Genomic DNA, 22,287 nt, shown 5'->3' on the forward strand with positions numbered 1-22,287 from the left:
GGACATGCTGCTGACACGTGGCAGACCAGGACATGCTGGTGACATGCCTCAGACCAGGACATGCTGGTGACACGTGTCAGATCATGACATGCTGGTGACACGTGTCAGATCATGACATGCTGGTGACACGTGGCAGATCATGACATGCTGGTGACACGTGTCAGATCATGACATGCTGGTGACACGTGTCAGATCATGACATGCTGGTGACACATGTCAGATCATGACATGCTGGTGACACGTGGCAGAGCATGACATGCTGGTGACACGTGGCAGATCATGACATGCTGGTGACACGTGTCAGATTGTGACATGCTGGTGACACGTGGCAGAGCATGACATGCTGGTGACACGTGGCAGAGCATGACATGCTGGTGACACGTGGCAGAGCATGACATGCTGAGAGCATGACATGCTGGTGACACGTGGCAGAGCATGACATGCTGGTGACACGTCAGATTGTGACATGCTGGTGACACGTGGCAGAGCATGACATGCTGGTGACACGTGGCAGAGCATGACATGCTGAGAGCATGACATGCTGGTGACACGTGGCAGATCATGACATGCTGGTGACACGTGGCAGAGCATGACATGCTGGTGACACATGGCAGAGCATGACATGCTGGTGACACGTGGCAGAGCATGACATGCTGAGAGCATGACATGCTGGTGACACGTGGCAGAGCATGACATGCTGGTGACACGTGGCAGAGCATGACATGCTGGTGACACGTGGCAGATCATTACATGCTGGTGACACGTGGCAGAGCATGACATGCTGGTGACACGTGTCAGATCATGACATGCTGGTGACACGTGGCAGAGCGTGACATGCTGGTGACACGTGGCAGATCATTACATGCTGGTGACACGTGTCAGAGCGTGACATGCTGGTGACACGTGTCAGATCATTACATGCTGGTGACACGTGGCAGAGCGTGACATGCTGGTGACGCGTGGCAGAGCGTGACATGCTGGTGACACGTGGCAGAGCGTGACATGCTGGTGACACGTGTCAGAGCGTGACATGCTGGTGACACGTGTCAGATCGTGACATGCTGGTGACACGTGGCAGAGCGTGACATGCTGGTGACGCGTGGCAGAGCGTGACATGCTGGTGACACGTGGCAGAGCGTGACATGCTGGTGACACGTGGCAGAGCGTGACATGCTGGTGACACGTGTCAGATCGTGACATGCTGGTGACACGTGTCAGATCATGACATGCTGGTGACACGTGGCAGATCATGACATGCTGGTGACACGTGTCAGATCATGACATGCTGGTGACACGTGGCAGAGCATGACATGCTGGTGACACGTGGCAGATCATGACATGCTGGTGACACGTGTCAGATTGTGACATGCTGGTGACACGTGGCAGAGCATGACATGCTGGTGACACGTGGCAGAGCATGACATGCTGGTGACACGTGGCAGAGCATGACATGCTGAGAGCATGACATGCTGGTGACACGTGGCAGAGCATGACATGCTGGTGACACGTCAGATTGTGACATGCTGGTGACACGTGGCAGAGCATGACATGCTGGTGACACGTGGCAGAGCATGACATGCTGAGAGCATGACATGCTGGTGACACATGGCAGAGCATGACATGCTGGTGACACGTGGCAGAGCATGACATGCTGAGAGCATGACATGCTGGTGACACGTGGCAGAGCATGACATGCTGGTGACACGTGGCAGAGCATGACATGCTGGTGACACGTGGCAGATCATTACATGCTGGTGACACGTGGCAGAGCATGACATGCTGGTGACACGTGTCAGATCATGACATGCTGGTGACACGTGGCAGAGCGTGACATGCTGGTGACACGTGGCAGATCATTACATGCTGGTGACACGTGTCAGAGCGTGACATGCTGGTGACACGTGTCAGATCATTACATGCTGGTGACACGTGGCAGAGCGTGACATGCTGGTGACGCGTGGCAGAGCGTGACATGCTGGTGACACGTGGCAGAGCGTGACATGCTGGTGACACGTGTCAGAGCGTGACATGCTGGTGACACGTGTCAGATCGTGACATGCTGGTGACACGTGGCAGAGCGTGACATGCTGGTGACGCGTGGCAGAGCGTGACATGCTGGTGACACGTGGCAGAGCGTGACATGCTGGTGACACGTGGCAGAGCGTGACATGCTGGTGACACGTGTCAGATCGTGACATGCTGGTGACACGTGTCAGATCATGACATGCTGGTGACGTGTGGCAGAGCATGACATGCTGGTGACACGTGGCATATCATTACATGCTGGTGACACGTGGCAGAGCATGACATGCTGGTGACACGTGTCAGAGCATGACATGCTGGTGACACGTGTCAGAGCATGACATGCTGGTGACACGTGGCAGATCATTACATGCTGGTGACACGTGGCAGAGCTTGACATGCTGGTGACACGTGGCAGATCGTGACATGCTGGTGACACGTGGCAGATCATTACATGCTGGTGACACGTGGCAGAGCGTGACATGCTGGTGACGTGTGGCAGATCATTACATGCTGGTGACACGTGGCAGAGCATGACATGCTGGTGACACGTGTCAGAGCATGACATGCTGAGAGCATGACATGCTGGTGACACGTGGCAGAGCATGACATGCTGGTGACACGTGGCAGAGCATGACATGCTGAGAGCATGACATGCTGGTGACACGTGGCAGAGCATGACATGCTCGTGACACGTGTCAGATCATTACATGCTGGTGACACGTGGCAGATCATTACATGCTGGTGACACGTGGCAGAGCGGGACATGCTGGTGACACGTGTCAGAGCGTGACATGCTGGTGACGCGTGGCAGAGCATGACATGCTGGTGACACGTGGCAGATCATTACATGCTGGTGACACGTGGCAGATCATGACATGCTGGTGACACGTGTCAGATCATTACATGCTGGTGACACGTGGCAGATCATGACATGCTGGTGACACGTGGCAGATCATTACATGCTGGTGACACGTGGCAGAGCGTGACATGCTGGTGACACGTGGCAGATCATGACATGCTGGTGACACGTGGCAGATCATTACATGCTGGTGACACGTGGCAGAGCTTGACATGCTGGTGACACGTGGCAGAGCATGACATGCTCGTGACACGTGGCAGATCATTACATGCTGGTGACACGTGGCAGATCATTACATGCTGGTGACACGTGGCAGAGCGTGACATGCTGGTGACACGTGGCAGAGCGTGACATGCTGGTGACACGTGGCAGAGCATGACATGCTGGTGACACGTGGCAGATCATGACATGCTGGTGACACGTGGCAGATCATGACATGCTGGTGACACGTGTCAGATCATTACATGCTGGTGACACGTGGCAGATCATGACATGCTGGTGACACGTGGCAGATCATTACATGCTGGTGACACGTGGCAGAGCGTGACATGCTGGTGACACGTGGCAGAGCATGACATGCTGGTGACACGTGGCAGATCATTACATGCTGGTGACACGTGGCAGAGCATGACATGCTGGTGACACGTGGCAGATCATTACATGCTGGTGACACGTGGCAGAGCGGGACATGCTGGTGACACGTGGCAGAGCATGACATGCTCGTGACACGTGGCAGATCATTACATGCTGGTGACACGTGGCAGATCATTACATGCTGGTGACACGTGGCAGAGCGTGACATGCTGGTGACACGTGGCAGAGCGTGACATGCTGGTGACACGTGGCAGAGCGTGACATGCTGGTGACACGTGGCAGAGCATGACATGCTGGTGACACGTGGCAGATCATTACATGCTGGTGACACGTGGCAGAGCGTGACATGCTGGTGACACGTGGCAGAGCGTGACATGCTGGTGACACGTGGCAGAGCGTGACATGCTGGTGACACGTGGCAGATCATGACATGCTGGTGACACGTGGCAGATCATGACATGCTGGTGACACGTGGCAGATCATGACATGCTGGTGACACGTGGCAGAGCATGACATGCTGGTGACACGTGGCAGATCATTACATGCTGGTGACACGTGGCAGAGCGTGACATGCTGGTGACACGTGGCAGAGCGTGACATGCTGGTGACACGTGGCAGAGCGTGACATGCTGGTGACACGTGGCAGAGCGTGACATGCTGGTGACACGTGGCAGATCATGACATGCTGGTGACACGTGGCAGAGCGTGACATGCTGGTGACACGTGGCAGAGCATGACATGCTGGTGACACGTGGCAGAGCATGACATGCTGGTGACACGTGGCAGAGCATGACATGCTGGTGACACGTGGCAGATCATGACATGCTGGTGACACGTGGCAGAGCGTGACATGCTGGTGACACGTGGCAGAGCATGACATGCTGGTGACACGTGGCAGAGCGTGACATGCTGGTGACACGTGGCAGAGCATGACATGCTGGTGACAACAGACAGAATCGTGATTGATATTATCCAGTATATCAGCAATCCCGAGGATGTGAGCTACCCCAGTGTAAACTACCCTAGTGTGAACTACCCCAGTGTGAACTACCCCAGTGTAAACTACCCCAGTGTAAACTACCCCAGTGTAAACTACCCTAGTGTGAACTACCCCAGTGTGAACTACCCCAGTGTAAACTACCCCAGTGTGAACTACCCCAGTGTAAACTACCCTAGTATGAACTAGGGTGTGTGTGATAATTTTGCAGATCTTTGTTTTCTAGGAGGTGACATTTCAGAACTACAGGAACCTTCGTCTGCGACCGGAGAATTTCACCTCACACCTGACCGATAATACAGGATTCCAGTCATACAGATTACTGACACACACAGGTACACACACAGACACACACAGACACACACACACACACACACACACACACACACACACACACACACACACAGACACCCGAGTGCACACAAATATAGAATTTCCATGAAACAGACTATTGACCCACACAAGTTCACACATACACTGGTACAAACACATGGCATCACATACATCCTACTATACATACAGTACACACTACTATACATACAGACATACACACTAGGGAATATGCATACACAGTAGTGTGCATACAGTACACCCTACTATACATACAGTACACACTACTATACATACAGTACACACTAGTCTACATACATACATACACACTAGTAAATATACATACACAGTAGTGTGCATACAGTACACACTAGTGTACATACAGACACCCTACTATACATACAGTACACACTACTATACATACAGTACACACTACTATGCATACATACACACTAGCATACATACAGTACACATTAGTATACATACATACATACATACATACACACTAGTGAATATACATACACAGTAGTGTGCATACAGTACACACTAGTGTACATACAGTACACACTACTATACATACATACATACACACACACTAGAGAATATGCATACACAGTAGTGTGCATACAGTACACCCTACTAGACATACAGTACACACTACTATACATACATACACACTAGTATACATACAGTACACACTACTATACATACAGACATACACACTAGGGAATATGCATACACAGTAGTGTGCATACAGTACACCCTACTATACATACAGTACACACTACTATACATACAGTACACACTACTATGCATACATACACACTAGTATACATACAGTATACACTAGTCTACATACATACATACACACTAGTGAATATACATACACAGTAGTGTGCGTACAGTACACACTAGTGTACATACAGACACACTAGTATACATACAGTACACACTACTATACATACATACATACACACTAGGGAATATGCATTCACAGTAGTGTGCATACAGTACACCCTACTATACATACTGTACACACTACTATACATACAGTACACACTACTATGCATACATACACACTAGTCTACATACATACATACATACATACACACTAGTGAATATACATACACAGTAGCGTGCATACAGTACACACCAGTGTACATACAGACACACTAGTATACATACAGTACACACTACTATACATACATACATACATACATACACACTAGGGAATATGCATACACAGTAGTGTGCATACAGTACACCCTACTATACATACAGTACACACTACTATACATACAGTACACACTACTATGCATACATACACACTAGTCTACATACATACATACACACTAGTGAATATACATACACAGTAGTGTGCATACAGTACACACTAGTGTACATACAGACACACTAGTATACATACAGTACACCCTACTATACATACATTACACACTACTATGCATACATACACACTAGTATACATACAGTACACACTAGTCTACATACATGCATACACACTAGTGAATATACATACACAGTAGTGTGCATACAGTACACACTAGTGTACATACACACTAGTATACATACAGTACACACTACTATACATACAATACACACTAGCATACATACATACACACTAGTATACATACAGTACACACTAGCATACATACATACATACACCCTAGTATACATACAGTAGACAGTAGTATACATACGTACACACCAGTATACATACAGTACACACCAGTATACATACAGTACACACTAGTGTACATACATACACACTAGTGTACATACACACACACTAGTATACATATAGTACACACTAGAATACATACATACACACTAGTGTACATACATACATTAGTATACATACAGTACAAACTAGTGTACATACAAATACGCTAGTGTGCATACAGTACACACTAGTATACATACATAGACAGTAGTGTACATACACACTATTATACATACAGTACAAACTAGTGTACATACATACACACTAGTATACATACAGTACACACGGGTTTACATACAGTACACACTAGTATACATACATACACATCAGTATACATACAGTGCACACTAGTTTACATACATACACACTAGTATACATACAGTACACACTAGTATACATACATACACATTAGTATACATACAGTACATACTACAATACATACATATACACTAGTATACATACAGTACACACTAGTATACATACATAGACAGTAGTGTACATACACACTATTATACATACAGTACAAACTAGTGTACATACATACACACTAGTATACATACAGTACACACGGGTTTACATACAGTACACACTAGTATACATACATACACATCAGTATACATACAGTGCACACTAGTTTACATACATACACACTAGTATACATACAGTACACACTAGTATACATACATACACATTAGTATACATACAGTACATACTACAATACATACATATACACTAGTATACATACAGTACACACTAGTGTACATGCATACACACTACTATACATAGATTACACACTAGTATACATGCATACATACTAGTATACATACAGTACACACTAGTGTACATACAAACACACTAGTTTACATACATTACACACTAGTATACATACACAGTAGTGTACATACATACACACAATTATACATACAGTACACACTAGTGTAATAATAATAATACTAGTAATAATAATAATAATAATAAATCAATCTTGTATAGCACTTTTCTAGTACTCAAAGTCGCTTTACAGTAAATGGAGTGAAACAAGACAACAGATGAACATAACACTCATACATGGGTGGATGGGAAGGGGGCAAACATACAAGGGTGGATAGGAAGGGGGGCAGACATACAAGGGTGGATAGGAAGGGGGGCAGACATACAAGGGTGGATAGGAAGGGGGGCAGACATACAAGGGTGGATAGGAAGGGGGGCAGACATACAAGGGTGGATAGGAAGGGGGGCAGACATACAAGGGGTGGATAGGAAGGTTGGCAGACATACAAGGGTGGATAGGAAGGGGGGCAGACATACAAGGGTGGATAGGAAGGGGGGCAGACATACAAGGGTGGATAGGAAGGGGGGCAGACATACAAGGGTGGATAGGAAGGGGGGCAGACATACAAGGGTGGATAGGAAGGGGGGCAGACATACAAGGGTGGATAGGAAGGGGGGCTACGAGAGGGAGAAGCGGCAGCTACACATGACACCAGCAGTACTCTCCCACTTGGACAGATATAAAGAAAAACAAACAGTGTACATAGTGTACATACACACACTAGTATACATACAGTACACACTAGCATACATACATACACACTAGTATACATACAGTACACACTAGTATACATATAGTATACACTAGTGTACATACATACTAGTATACATACATACACACTAATATACATACAGTACACACTATTGTACATACATACACACTAAGACATACAGTACACACTAGTGTACATATGTACGCACTAGTATACATACAGTACACACTAGTGTACATAAATACGCACTAGTGTATGCACATACACACTAGTATACATACATACACACTAGTATACATACAGTACACATTAGTATACATACATACTAATGTACATACATACGCACTAGTATACACACAGTACACATTAGTGTACATACATACACACTAATACACATACAGTACACACTAGCATACATACAGTACACACTAGTGTACATACAGGCACACTAGTATACGTACAGTACACTCTAGTGTACATACATACATACACACTAGTGTACATACATACATACACACTTGTGTACATACAGTACACACTACAGGACTTCAGTTGAATGGACTGCTGACAGACACGGGTACACACGCCACTCTTCCACTTGTCTATAGGACTTTAGTTGAATGGACTGCTGACAGACACGGGTACAGACACGGGTACCCACATGGTACAGACACGGGTACAGACAAAGGTACACACACAGTACACACACCACTCTTCCACTTGTCTATAGGACTTTAGTTGAATGGACTGCTGACAGACACGGGTACACACACGGGTACACACACGGTACACACACGGGTACACACACGGTACACACACCACTCTTCCACTTGTCTATAGGACTTTAGTTGAATGGACTGCTGACAGACACGGGTACAGACATGGGTACAGACACGGGTACCCACATGGTACAGACACGGGTACAGACAAAGGTACAGACACGGGTACACACACCACTCTTCCACTTGTCTATAGGACTTTAGTTGAATGGACTGCTGACAGACACGGGTACAGACACGGGTACACACACGGTACAGACACGGTACACACACGGGTACACACACGGTACAGACACGGGTACACACACCACTCTTCCACTTGTCTATAGGACTTTAGTTGAATGGACTGCTGACAGACACGGGTACACACACGGTACACACACGGGTACACGCACGGGTACACACACGGGTACACACACCACTCTTCCACTTGTCTATAGGACTTTAGTTGAATGGACTGCTGACAGACACGGATACAGACACGGTACAGACACGGGTACAGACACGGGTACAGACACGGGTACACACACCACTCTTCCACTTGTCTATAGGACTTTAGTTGAATGGACTGCTGACAGACACGGGTACAGACATGGGTACAGACACGGGTACCCACATGGTACAGACACGGGTACAGACAAAGGTACAGACACGGGTACACACACCACTCTTCCACTTGTCTATAGGACTTTAGTTGAATGGACTGCTGACAGACACGGGTACAGACACGGGTACACACACCACTCTTCCACTTGTCTATAGGGCTTTAGTTGAATGGACTGCTGACAGACACGGATACAGACACGGGTACACACACGGTACAGACACGGTACACACACGGGTACACACACGGTACAGACACGGGTACACACACCACTCTTCCACTTGTCTATAGGACTTTAGTTGAATGGACTGCTGACAGACACGGATACACACACGGTACAGACACGGGTACAGACACGGGTACACACACCACTCTTCCACTTGTCTATAGGACTTTAGTTGAATGGACTGCTGACAGACACGGGTACAGACATGGGTACAGACACGGGTACCCACATGGTACAGACACGGGTACAGACAAAGGTACAGACACGGGTACACACACCACTCTTCCACTTGTCTATAGGACTTTAGTTGAATGGACTGCTGACAGACACGGGTACACACACGGGTACACACACGGTACAGACACGGTACACACACGGGTACACGCACGGGTACACACACGGGTACACACACCACTCTTCCACTTGTCTATAGGACTTTAGTTGAATGGACTGCTGACAGACACGGATACACACACGGTACAGACACGGGTACAGACACGGGTACAGACATGGGTACACACACCACTCTTCCATTTGTCTATAGGACTTTTAGTCCATGGGCCAGAGCCCAAAATTTCCTATTTCGGTACACTTAAGGTGGCAAAACTTACTTATAATTGTTGAAAGGATCCATGTCTGTAGATGATATTTTGGTATGATAACCATTCCTGAGTGGCAGCTGTATCACAGTTATCAGCTCATGAAGTTAACCACCCGCTAAACTAAATTGCATTTTAGACGCTGGTGCATATCCTGGTTTAGCCTCATGGTCAGGACATTTTTCAATGTTCTATAATATTGTCTTTGGTATCATTTTAAAGGGGACCTTCTTAGCTTTCATTCAAGCCCTGTTTTGGATATTTCTCACAAATATAGAGGTCACTTGAGCTCTTCAACCCGTCAATAACACACATCTTTCTGCAATTTTCGCCTAAACTATATACTTTCTTTTAGCCCTGTGGCATCTAGGAATATCAGGGACACAAAACACAAAAACTGGAATACTCACAGGACCGTAAAGATTCAGGAAATGTATAATATACCCATACTATTTCATTGTGTGAGGTGATTGTGAACCTTAAATTAGAAGGGCATTATTACTAAGAAACTAACTAGACCAAAGCCAGTTAGTCCATGGGTCAGACCAGATATCGATATCACCCAAGGTGACACAACTTCACTGGTGCCATTTTATTTGGTACACTAACAGAAGTAAAATAATACATGATAACCTTTCCAAATGAGCAGCTATTTCATTTTTCTTTCAGGAAACCTGCTTCTGTGCCTCTCATGATTGTGTATTTGCCCAGATTTTTACAAATATAGCATTTCAACACCCCTGGTACTGATTAGCCTAGCTTAAACTCTGGGACAGTTCTTAGTTGGCCAACAACCAAGGATAACCAGTACTGTGTACTTCCATTCATTGTGCTAAGCTAGGCTAACGTGCAGCCAGATGGCTTTCTACTAAACACATATAGAGGAAACTGGTATCTATCTTCTTGTCTCACTCTGGAGAAGATTGTAAGCTAATTTCCCATAATGTTAGCATGTTCTTTTAATGTATATGTTAATATGATTAGTTAAAGTGGCTACGAGGAACTTTCATCTTGTGTTGATTTTAGCGGCCTCATGTGGACAAAATACAGCTGTTGCATAGCAACTAGGTAATGTATCTATTTGTGGCTATGTAAGATAAATAATGGTAATATGACGCTGGTGAAGCAAAGTAAACTTTGTTTTAGTAGTGTTCATACACCTAAGTTACATGTATTTGTTTGTATGTGGCAGGTGAAAACTGACTGAATATGGCCACTGGTGAACAAGCAAGTTTTTACCCAATACCAAAGCGCCCACGGGTGGAGTGCATTATCCACTGTTCTGATGATACAGATAAGCTGGTTTCACTACAAAGTGTCGACTCATGGAGAACTCTGCTCAGGGCAGCTCAGATACGAAATCATGCACCAGTTTTGAAACTGTCAAAAGACATTCCTGAGGGACAGATTCCAGCAATCTACTACCACAGAAAGTGTCGCAGTATCTTCACTATGAAGCAAATTCTTGATGGCCTCCTTGCAAAAGAAAAGAAAAGTTGTGTCTCTGCTGAAGAGAAACAATCTAAGAGAGTAGCTCGACATGCTCCAAGTACATCTAGGACTTATGATGCAGAGTGCATATTTTGTCAGAAAAACAGCAAATATTCCAAGAGACAGAATACGAGGGAAGTACTGGTGCAGTGTCGAGAACTGCGAGCTGATGCAAAGATCAGGATTGCAGCCACAAAGAAAAGGGAAAGCAGAATCCTTGCCATTGTGAGTAGAGACCTTGTAGCAGCTGAAGGGCACTACCACAGGTCATGCTATAGACTTTACACCAAAGAAGAGGTTTCCAAAGGAGAGGTTGCCAGCAATGAAGATGATGATGCTGCAGCCCAGTATGAAGCTGCTGTGAATAAGGCGTACAATGAGCCGTTCCTCTTCATCAGGATGGAGCTTTTTGGCAATCCTCAAGTGATGACAATGACTGATCTCTCTTCTAGACTGGTAGCTTCAATGAACTCCCAAGGCATTGCCCAAGTCAAGGAATCAACCAAGAAGCACATAAGGCGAAACCTGGAGAGTGAGTTTGCTGGAGCCTTGCAGATATTCCCTGATGAGAAAGGAAAATTCCTCCTCTATCCCGATAACTTGTCCATGAGGGAACTTGCCAAAGAAAATCAGTCTCTCAAAAGGGAGCTGCAGACCCTGAAAAGTGTCAGTGCACAAGATGTTATAGCCAAAGCAGCCATCAAATTGAGAGCAGACATTAAAAGTCAAGATGTTCCTCAAACCTGGCCGCCTGAAGTCAAACCAGAAGCAGAATGTCCTACCATTCCAGAGTCGCTCATTATCTTCCTGTACTCTCTACTCACAGGCTCAAATGATCCTGATCATGCATCCCAGAGAGTGCAGTGCCTTCTGCAGTCATTTGGCCATGACATAGTATATGCAGTGACATGTGGAAATACCAAGCCTTCCAAGCACATTGTTCTGCCATTCAGTGTCAAATCGTTGACAGGAAATGTAGAGTTGATAAACATCCTCAACCGACTTGGTCACAGTGTGTCCTATTCACAGATGGAAGAGATCAACACTGCCCTGTGTCTCCAGAAACTCTCATCATCAGGGAGTGGCGTTGCCCTTCCAGCTAACATCCATCCTGGCATATTCACAACTTTAGCCTGGGACAATATCGACCGTCTTGAAGAAACTGTCAGTGGTGAGGGAACATCTCACAGAGTCAATGGGATTGCTGTGCAAGCAAAGCCAGTCAACCCACTTCCTGTCCAACCCATGCCCACTGTTCCCAAAACAAAGAAGAGAAGCATTGATGGACCCCCACCAATGTTACCAACTTACAATGCTGGACAACGGGTAGGGCCACCACAAAGCAAAAAGTCAGATGCCGATACTGCAGCCAATCCTAAGCTTGCCAGAGAGAAAAACCTTCTTTGGGTCCTAGCACGCATGTCACAACAAGAAGAACAGTCAGTCAGCAGCTGGACAGGCTTCAACATCCATACTCGAGGAGAGATGACGGTCATCCCCGACAATATAGGCTATCTGCCTACCATCAATGCTCCAGCGACACAAATGTCTACTGTCAACGAGGTGCTTAACCAGTCACTGAGCATCATGCAGTGCTTAGGCCTGAGGAAGATTGTCTGTGTCTTTGACCAAGCCCTGTATGCGAAGGCTGTCGAGATCACATGGAAACACCATGACAAGTTCCATGATATCATCGTTAGGCTTGGGGTATTCCACACCATCTGCACACTGCTGGCAATAATAGGAAAGCGTTTCCAAGATGCTGGACTCAAAGACCTCTGCATTGAGTCTGGCATGATTGCAGAAGGCTCAATTGCTGGTGTTATGGATGGCCGCAAGTACAACAGGGCAGTGCGACTACACAAGCTCCTGTATGAGGCTCTCATGCGACTGACCTTGAATGGTTTCCTGTCCTGGTTGGAAGAAACTCACAGGAATGACATGGTTCACCTGAATGAGACACTGAAGACCATTGACAGCCTTGGGCAAGAAGTCTCACAACATGCTTTGAAGGAGGTCCTCGAGAACAGCTCTTGTACACGCATCATGGATCTATTTGAAGTCTACCGTGAGTTCCTTAGAGGTGGAAACGGCAGCCTCTCGAACTTCTGGATGTCCTATTTGGACATGGTTGAAATCTTGTTGGGGCTCATCCGAGCATCCAGAGAGGGAGACTGGATGCTACACTTGGCTAGCATTCGAGCAATGATCCCATGGTGCTTTGCTTATGACAGGATGAATTATGCACGCTACCTCCCCTACTACTACGCTCAGATGTCTGAGCTGCCCATCACACACCCAGATGTGTACACAGAATTCATGGAAGGAGGCTTCTCAGTCCAACTGGGCTCCACCAATCCCTTTGGCCGAATCCCTGTTGACCAAGCTATAGAAGAAACGGTGAACAAAGACACCCAAACAGCTGGAGGGACAAAGGGATTCAGCTTGAAGCCAGGAGATGTGACCAAACATTATCTCACAGCTGAGTATAGAAGCATGTACCTCAGACAGCTGAGAGACCTGACAGGTCAAGGCAGGTGCAAATGGTCTCATCCAGATCTACAGAGTCCAAGGATCAAGAGAGATGAAGCAGATGTCCAGTCTCTCATGGACCTTATGGAGAATAACTGGCTCAATCCTATGTCCCCTGATGAGATTGATTTGGTTAGCCTCTCCACTGGCAACATGGCTCCACCTGATGTGACCATAGATCTCTTGAGAGCTCTTGAGAAAGGAGAAGAGGCCTACCAAGCATTCCAGCAAACAAGGTTAGATGCAGACCCACCACCTGTGAAATTCCACGACAAGATGACCAAGCAAAGTCTGAAAACATTCTCCAATGTCAGCACAAAACAAGCTCATGGAAAGAAAGCACAGGATGTGGTTCTGAAGGCAGATAGAAACCTTTTCAGTCACATGATCCTGGTGGCTGAAAGCAGGAAGGTGAATCTGAAGGATGTCCTTGCCTACCCATTGGGCCCACTACCATGGGCACTGGCAAATGCTGATGGGTCCTTACGAAAAACAAACAAGGCTGCACTTGCCAGAGAGCTTGAAAAGAATGTATCTCCTGCAGAAGACATCCCAATCCCATCTACTTCCATCATTGATGGGATGAGCCTGGTCCAAAAAATGAATGGCAACAACAAAACCTTTGCACAGGTGGCAGAGTCAGCCTTGACCCAGGTCCTCCATGAGGGAGCACAGAGTGGGAGGATTGATGTTGTTTTTGATGTCTATCACCAGACTTCGATCAAAGATGCTGAACGACTGAACCGTGGTGGAGACATCACTCTCCAGTACAAGAATCTTGCAGGGGGACACCACGTCCAGCAGTGGAGAAAATTTCTGTGCAGTTCCTCCAACAAGACCAGTCTCATCAAGTTTCTGGTGGAAGAGTGGAAACTCCCACGATACAGAGCTATGCTGCATGGCAAGGTGTTGTACATGACCTGTGAGGAAACCTGCTACAAGTTGACAGAAGATGGGTGTGAGGAAGCAGCAGAACTGCACTCCACACATGAAGAAGCTGACACCCGTCTGCTCCTGCCTGCATTGCATGCAGCAAATGCGGGCTCAAAGTCAGTTATCATCACAGCTGAGGACACTGATGTCATGGTGCTTTGTCTTGGCTTCCAGAAGGACATCACCTGTCCCATCTACCAGAAGTGTGGGACTCAGAACTGCACACGGTTTGTCGACATCACCAAACTGGCAAGTTCACTTTGTGACAGCATCTGTGACAGCCTAATTGGCGTACATGCCTTCACAGGCTGCGACACTGTCAGTGCATTCGCTGGTCGAGGGAAGCTGAATGCCCTGAAGATAGTGAGAAAGCACACTTCCTGCCAAGAGACTTTTAGTCAACTGGGACAGACATGGAATGTGAGTGATGAGCTGTTCCAGAAAATTGAGCAGTTCACCTGTTGGATGTATGTTGCTAATAGCAGCACTGCTGAGGTGAACAAACTGCGTTACCAGCTCTTCTGCACCAAAAGGGGAGAGGTTGAGTCCAGCCAGCTGCCACCATGTAGAGACTGTCTCTTTATGCATGTTCAACGAGCCAACTATCAGGCAGCAATATGGAAGTGCTGTCTGCAGGCTAACCCTGTGGTGCCAAGCCCTACTGAGTATGGATGGACAGACGATGAAGGCAAGCTGGCCATTTACTGGATGCGCTCCCCACCTGCACCAGATGTGGTCTTGGAAATGCTAACATGCAAGTGTGTGCATTCATGCAAAATGCCAAGCTGCATGTGCCTGTCAAATGGACTTCCATGCACAGACATGTGCAGGTTACAGACCTGCAGTAACCAAAAACAGCAGGATGGTCCAGAACTGGACTTTGAACTTGGGGAGTCAGATGATGAGAGAAACGAGCAGTTTGATGAATGACAGTGTGATGATTCTGATGGTATTACTGTGGTAGTAGTCTATTGATGCACAGGATGTTGATTCTGGACTTGGTTACCCAGAGCTTGATAACAATAATGTAACCATATTCACATATACCCATTACCCTACCTATTACCATTACATATACCCACTAATGATATGGGATTGCATGTATCATTGACTAAGTATATGTAAATGTCAATGTTGTTTAAAATATTAAAATAGTTCATTACCTCACTATGGTATTCCTTTTTATCATGTATTTTGATTGTGTATTTAAACAAATGTATAGAGACCAGTTTGTGACCTAACGGGCTTTGGTCTAGTTCTCATTTAAGGCTCACAATCACCTCACACAATGAAATAGTATGGGCATATTATACATTTCCTGAATCTTTACAGTCCTGTGAGTATTCCAGTTTTTGTGTTTTGTGTCCCTGATATTCCTAGATGCCACAGGGCTAAAAGAAAGTATATAGTTTAGGCGAAAATTGCAGAAAGATGTGTGTTATTGACGGGTTGAAGAGCTCAAGTGACCTCTATATTTGTGAGAAATATCCACAACAGGGCTTGAATGAAAGCTAAGAAGGTCCCCTTTAAAATGATACCAAAGACAATATTATAGAACATTGAAAAATGTCCTGACCATGAGGCTAAACCAGGATATGCACCAGCGTCTAAAATGCAATTTAGTTTAGCGGGTGGTTAACTTCATGAGCTGATAACTGTGATACAGCTGCCACTCAGGAATGGTTATCATACCAAAATATCATCTACAGACATGGATCCTTTCAACAATTATAAGTAAGTTTTGCCACCTTAAGTGTACCGAAATATCGTCTGGCCCATGGACTATTTAGTTGAATGGACTGCTGACAGACACGGGTACAGACATGGGTACAGACACGGTACACACACGGGTACACACACCACTCTTCCACTTGTCTATAGGACTTTAGTTGAATGGACTGCTGACAGACACAGATACACACATGGGTACAGACACAGGTACACACACGGGTACACACACCACTCTTCCACTTGTCTATAGGACTTTAGTTGAATGGACTGCTGACAGACACAGATACACACACGGTACAGACACGGTACACACACGGGTACACACACCACTCTTCCACTTGTCTATAGGACTTTAGTTGAATGGACTGCTGACAGACACAGATACACACACGGTACAGACACGGGTACAGACACGGGTACACACACCACTCTTCCACTTGTCTATAGGACTTTAGTTGAATGGACTGCTGACAGACACAGATACACACATGGGTACAGACACAGGTACACACACGGGTACACACACCACTCTTCCACTTGTCTATAGGACTTTAGTTGAATGGACTGCTGACAGACACAGATACACACACGGTACAGACACGGTACACACACGGGTACACACACCACTCTTCCACTTGTCTATAGGACTTTAGTTGAATGGACTGCTGACAGACACAGATACACACACGGTACAGACACGGGTACAGACACGGGTACACACACCACTCTTCCACTTGTCTATAGGACTTTAGTTGAATGGACTGCTGACAGACACAGATACACACACGGTACAGACACGGGTACACACACGGGTACACACACCACTCTTCCACTTGTCTATAGGACTTTAGTTGAATGGACTGCTGACAGACACAGATACCCACACGGTACAGACACAGGTACACACACGGGTACACACACCACTCTTCCACTTGTCTATAGGACTTTAGTTGAATGGACTGCTGACAGACACAGATACACACACGGTACAGATACGGGTACACACACGGGTACACACACCACTCTTCCACTTGTCTATAGGACTTTAGTTGAATGGACTGCTGACAGACACGGATACACACATGGGTACAGACACAGGTACACACACGGGTACACACACCACTCTTCCACTTGTCTATAGGACTTTAGTTGAATGGACTGCTGACAGACACGGGTACACACATGGTACAGACACGGATACACACACGGTACAGACACGGGTACAGACAAAGGTACAGACACGGGTACACACACGGTACACACACGGGTACACACACCACTCTTCCATTTGTCTATAGGACTTCAGTTGAATGGACTGCTGACAGACACGGATACACACATGGGTACAGACACAGGTACACACACGGGTACAGACATGGGTACACACACCACTCTTCCACTTGTCTATAGGACTTTAGTTGAATGGACTGCTGACAGACACAGATACACACATGGGTACAGACACAGGTACACACACGGGTACACACACCACTCTTCCACTTGTCTATAGGACTTTAGTTGAATGGACTGCTGACAGACACAGATACCCACACGGTACAGACACGGGTACACACACGGGTACACACACCACTCTTCCACTTGTCTATAGGACTTTAGTTGAATGGACTGCTGACAGACACAGATACACACACGGTACAGATACGGGTACACACACGGGTACACACACCACTCTTCCACTTGTCTATAGGACTTTAGTTGAATGGACTGCTGACAGACACGGATACACACATGGGTACAGACACAGGTACACACACGGGTACACACACCACTCTTCCACTTGTCTATAGGACTTTAGTTGAATGGACTGCTGACAGACACGGATACACACACGGTACAGACACGGGTACACACATGGTACAGACACGGATACACACACGGTACAGACACGGGTACAGACAAAGGTACAGACACGGGTACACACACGGTACACACACGGGTACACACACCACTCTTCCATTTGTCTATAGGACTTCAGTTGAATGGACTGCTGACAGACACGGATACACACATGGGTACAGACACAGGTACACACACGGGTACAGACATGGGTACACACACCACTCTTCCACTTGTCTATAGGACTTTAGTTGAATGGACTGCTGACAGACACGGGTACACACACCACTCTTCCACTTGTCTATAGGACTTTAGTTGAATGGACTGCTGACAGACACGGGTACACACACGGGTACAGACACAGGTACAGACATGGGTACACACACGGGTACACACGCCAGTCTTCCACTTGTCTATAGGACTTTAGTTGAATGGACTGCTGACAGACACGGGTACACACACGGGTACACACACAGGTACAGACATGGGTACACACACCACTCTTCCACTTGTCTATAGGACTTTAGTTGAATGGACTGCTGACAGACACGGATACACACATGGGTACAGACACAGGTACACACACGGGTACACACACCACTCTTCCACTTGTCTATAGGACTTTAGTTGAATGGACTGCTGACAGACACGGATACACACACGGGTACAGACACAGGTACAGACATGGGTACACACACGGGTACACACGCCAGTCTTCCACTTGTCTATAGGACTTTAGTTGAATGGACTGCTGACAGACACGGGTACACACACGGGTACAGACACAGGTACACACACGGGTACACACGCCAGTCTTCCACTTGTCTATAGGACTTTAGTTGAATGGACTGCTGACAGACACGGATACACACATGGGTACAGACACAGGTACACACACGGGTACACACACCACTCTTCCACTTGTCTATAGGACTTTAGTTGAATGGACTGCTGACAGACACGGATACACACATGGGTACAGACACAGGTACACACATGGGTACAGACATGGGTACACACGCCAGTCTTCCACTTGTCTATAGGACTTTAGTTGAATGGACTGCTGACAGACACGGGTACACACACGGGTACAGACACAGGTACACACACAGTACACACACGGGTACACACACCACTCTTCCACTTGTCTATAGGACTTTAGTTGAATGGACTGCTGACAGACACGGATACACACATGGGTACAGACACAGGTACACACACAGTACACACACGGGTACACACGCCAGTCTTCCACTTGTCTATAGGACTTTAGTTGAATGGACTGCTGACAGACACGGATACACACATGGGTACAGACACAGGTACACACACGGGTACACACACCACTCTTCCATTTGTCGAGGTGTCAGGTCGTTCTTGTCCCATCTAACCGGTGGTGTTTGTGTGTTTCCAGGTGACCAGAGGCCAATCTATCTGTTCCACAAAGGCTCCGTCCCCAGGAAGTGAGGTCACTGCAGCAGTATTTGGTTTGGTGCAAGTTCAGGCATCCGTCTTTGTGGTAACGGTGCTGAACCCTGACCTCTTCTGTTCAGGGCGCTGGAAAACAGGAGCACGTGAGCACACATGAGGGTTACTCTGAGTGACAGAATGAAGACGGACTCGAACTGACGAGTTTGTCACGAAGCGCTTCAGGAAACCAGGGACTTGATGTCCAACCGTCAGACAACCACTTCTCATCTGCTGCCATCAGAGAGGAAGTGGAAAAACTTCTGAAGTCCGTATTTCCTCTTTGGACCACAGAATGGCTGCAGACTGGAGCTGGCTCATCAGCCCACAGCAAAGCATTGTGGGTGACTGGAAGAGCGGTTGTCGGTCAAACTTTGGATCCTAAATGATCTTTTCTTTGGAAGGAGGACCTGCGTAATGTGACCTCAGTAATGTAAAGGCGCTATGGTGTAAATCTGCACTTCTTCTGGACGCTCTTTAAGACCTTCTTATTCCAGGTCTTGACGAGGACGGTTGACAGTTGGCACTCAGAAGGCAACGACTTATTTTAAAGGTTATTTCAGTTTCACGTCCCAGCTGCTCTGCTCTTCACAAAGGCTTTTGTTGTTGTTTTGTTTTTTGTGTTACTTCTCATTATTTTCAGCATCAGTAACAGGTTTGGATGCCATCACCATGGAAACATGGATGGCGTGCTACATTTCAGCTCATTGCCTAGCAACCATGGGTCAGGACTGTGGAGCCAAGATGGCTGCCATATAGGGAGGGTGTATTGGAAGGAGGAGCTTTTATAACTTCCAGCTGGAAAGACTTCCTTAGAAAAATAAGGCACCGTCCCTCTGAATAAACGACTTTACAGTGTCTTCCATTAAACAACTGCCGAGTCACCCACCACCCATGTGTCAGTTTTACACGCCGCTGTCCGGTCACACCCACTTTTGAATTCGCTAAAATAAGACTACATGCATCAAATCCAGAGTGTTCTGATGCGATTCAGTCGTTTGTTCCTCACATGCTTCACTTACAATACAACACGCAGTGAAATTATTCTTTGTCAAATTGCAACAAAAGAAATGGAACAACAGTAACTAACAGTATTTTAAAAATAACTCTAGGGAGTATACAGAAGGTACAGCCCGATAAATATCTATGTACAGTGTGCAGTTACTGTGCAGTTTTAAGATGCAAGTTGGTCTGAATGAGTATTCTGTGCTTCTGCTCTAAATGTTCATCTTTGTGATTCTGTTCATGTGATGATTTAAGACTGAGGCAAACAATTGACGCTGTGTCTGCTGATGACTGCCCAGTCGCTGGTCAGTTACTTCTTCCCCGGAACAGATCGTCAACACCGCTCACTCACACTGACGAATCGCCATCAGGGGGCTAGGCGATAAAGGGTGTCGATCATCATTTCTCATCAGTAAACAGGGAAAAAGAACCAGTCATTTTACGTGACCAGTTTTTTTAATCAGGTGGTCCGCCTTGTGTGATGCAATACCATGTAGCACCACAAGAGGGCACCACTAGAGTGCAGCGCGACAGGAATCAGGAACACTGACATTTCACTTCATGTACTCGTGCACATGACGTGAAAGCAAATGCCGTTTCCTTCAGCCCCCAGCAGTGCAGCACACAGACAACAAGGCATTCAAGAACTACAACAACACACATTCAGGCTAACACATGTATATCCAAACCAAACGGTAGACAGCAGGATAGGGGTTGGTGCAAGTTCAGGCATCCGTCTTTGTGGTAACAGTGCTGAACCCTGACCTCTTCTGTCCAGGGTACTGGACACACTGACATGATTGGAAAACAGAAACACACATGCACACAAGGATTGTTCTGAATGACAAAACGGAGACGGACTGGGTAGACGGAGCAGAAACTACACCTCGTCACTTCCTGGTGCTGCCAGTGACTTGCTGCCCTCACCAGCTTGACCTTTGCTTTCCACTTGACGACCAAGTTTCCAACAGTC

At 46.6% G+C, this 22,287-nt stretch overlaps 1 protein-coding gene across 5 annotated transcripts in view; it reads left to right on the plus strand.

Annotated features, from left to right (window-relative positions):
• Positions 1-21,574, plus strand: part of mepceb (methylphosphate capping enzyme b) — a 58,632-nt gene extending 37,058 nt beyond the window's left edge. For all 5 annotated transcript variants that reach the window (XM_056300440.1, XM_056300436.1, XM_056300437.1 and 2 more), the window contains exons 7-8: positions 4,702-4,810; positions 20,257-21,574. In XM_056300440.1, the coding sequence (XP_056156415.1) occupies positions 4,702-4,810; positions 20,257-20,309 (162 nt within the window). In that variant the 3' untranslated portion in view covers positions 20,310-21,574. The remainder of the gene's footprint in view (positions 1-4,701; positions 4,811-20,256) is intronic.
• The last annotated feature ends 713 nt before the right edge of the window (positions 21,575-22,287 follow it).

The sequence above is a fragment of the Lampris incognitus genome, chromosome 20, assembly GCF_029633865.1.
Source record: "Lampris incognitus isolate fLamInc1 chromosome 20, fLamInc1.hap2, whole genome shotgun sequence".
Taxonomy (NCBI): domain Eukaryota; kingdom Metazoa; phylum Chordata; class Actinopteri; order Lampriformes; family Lampridae; genus Lampris; species Lampris incognitus.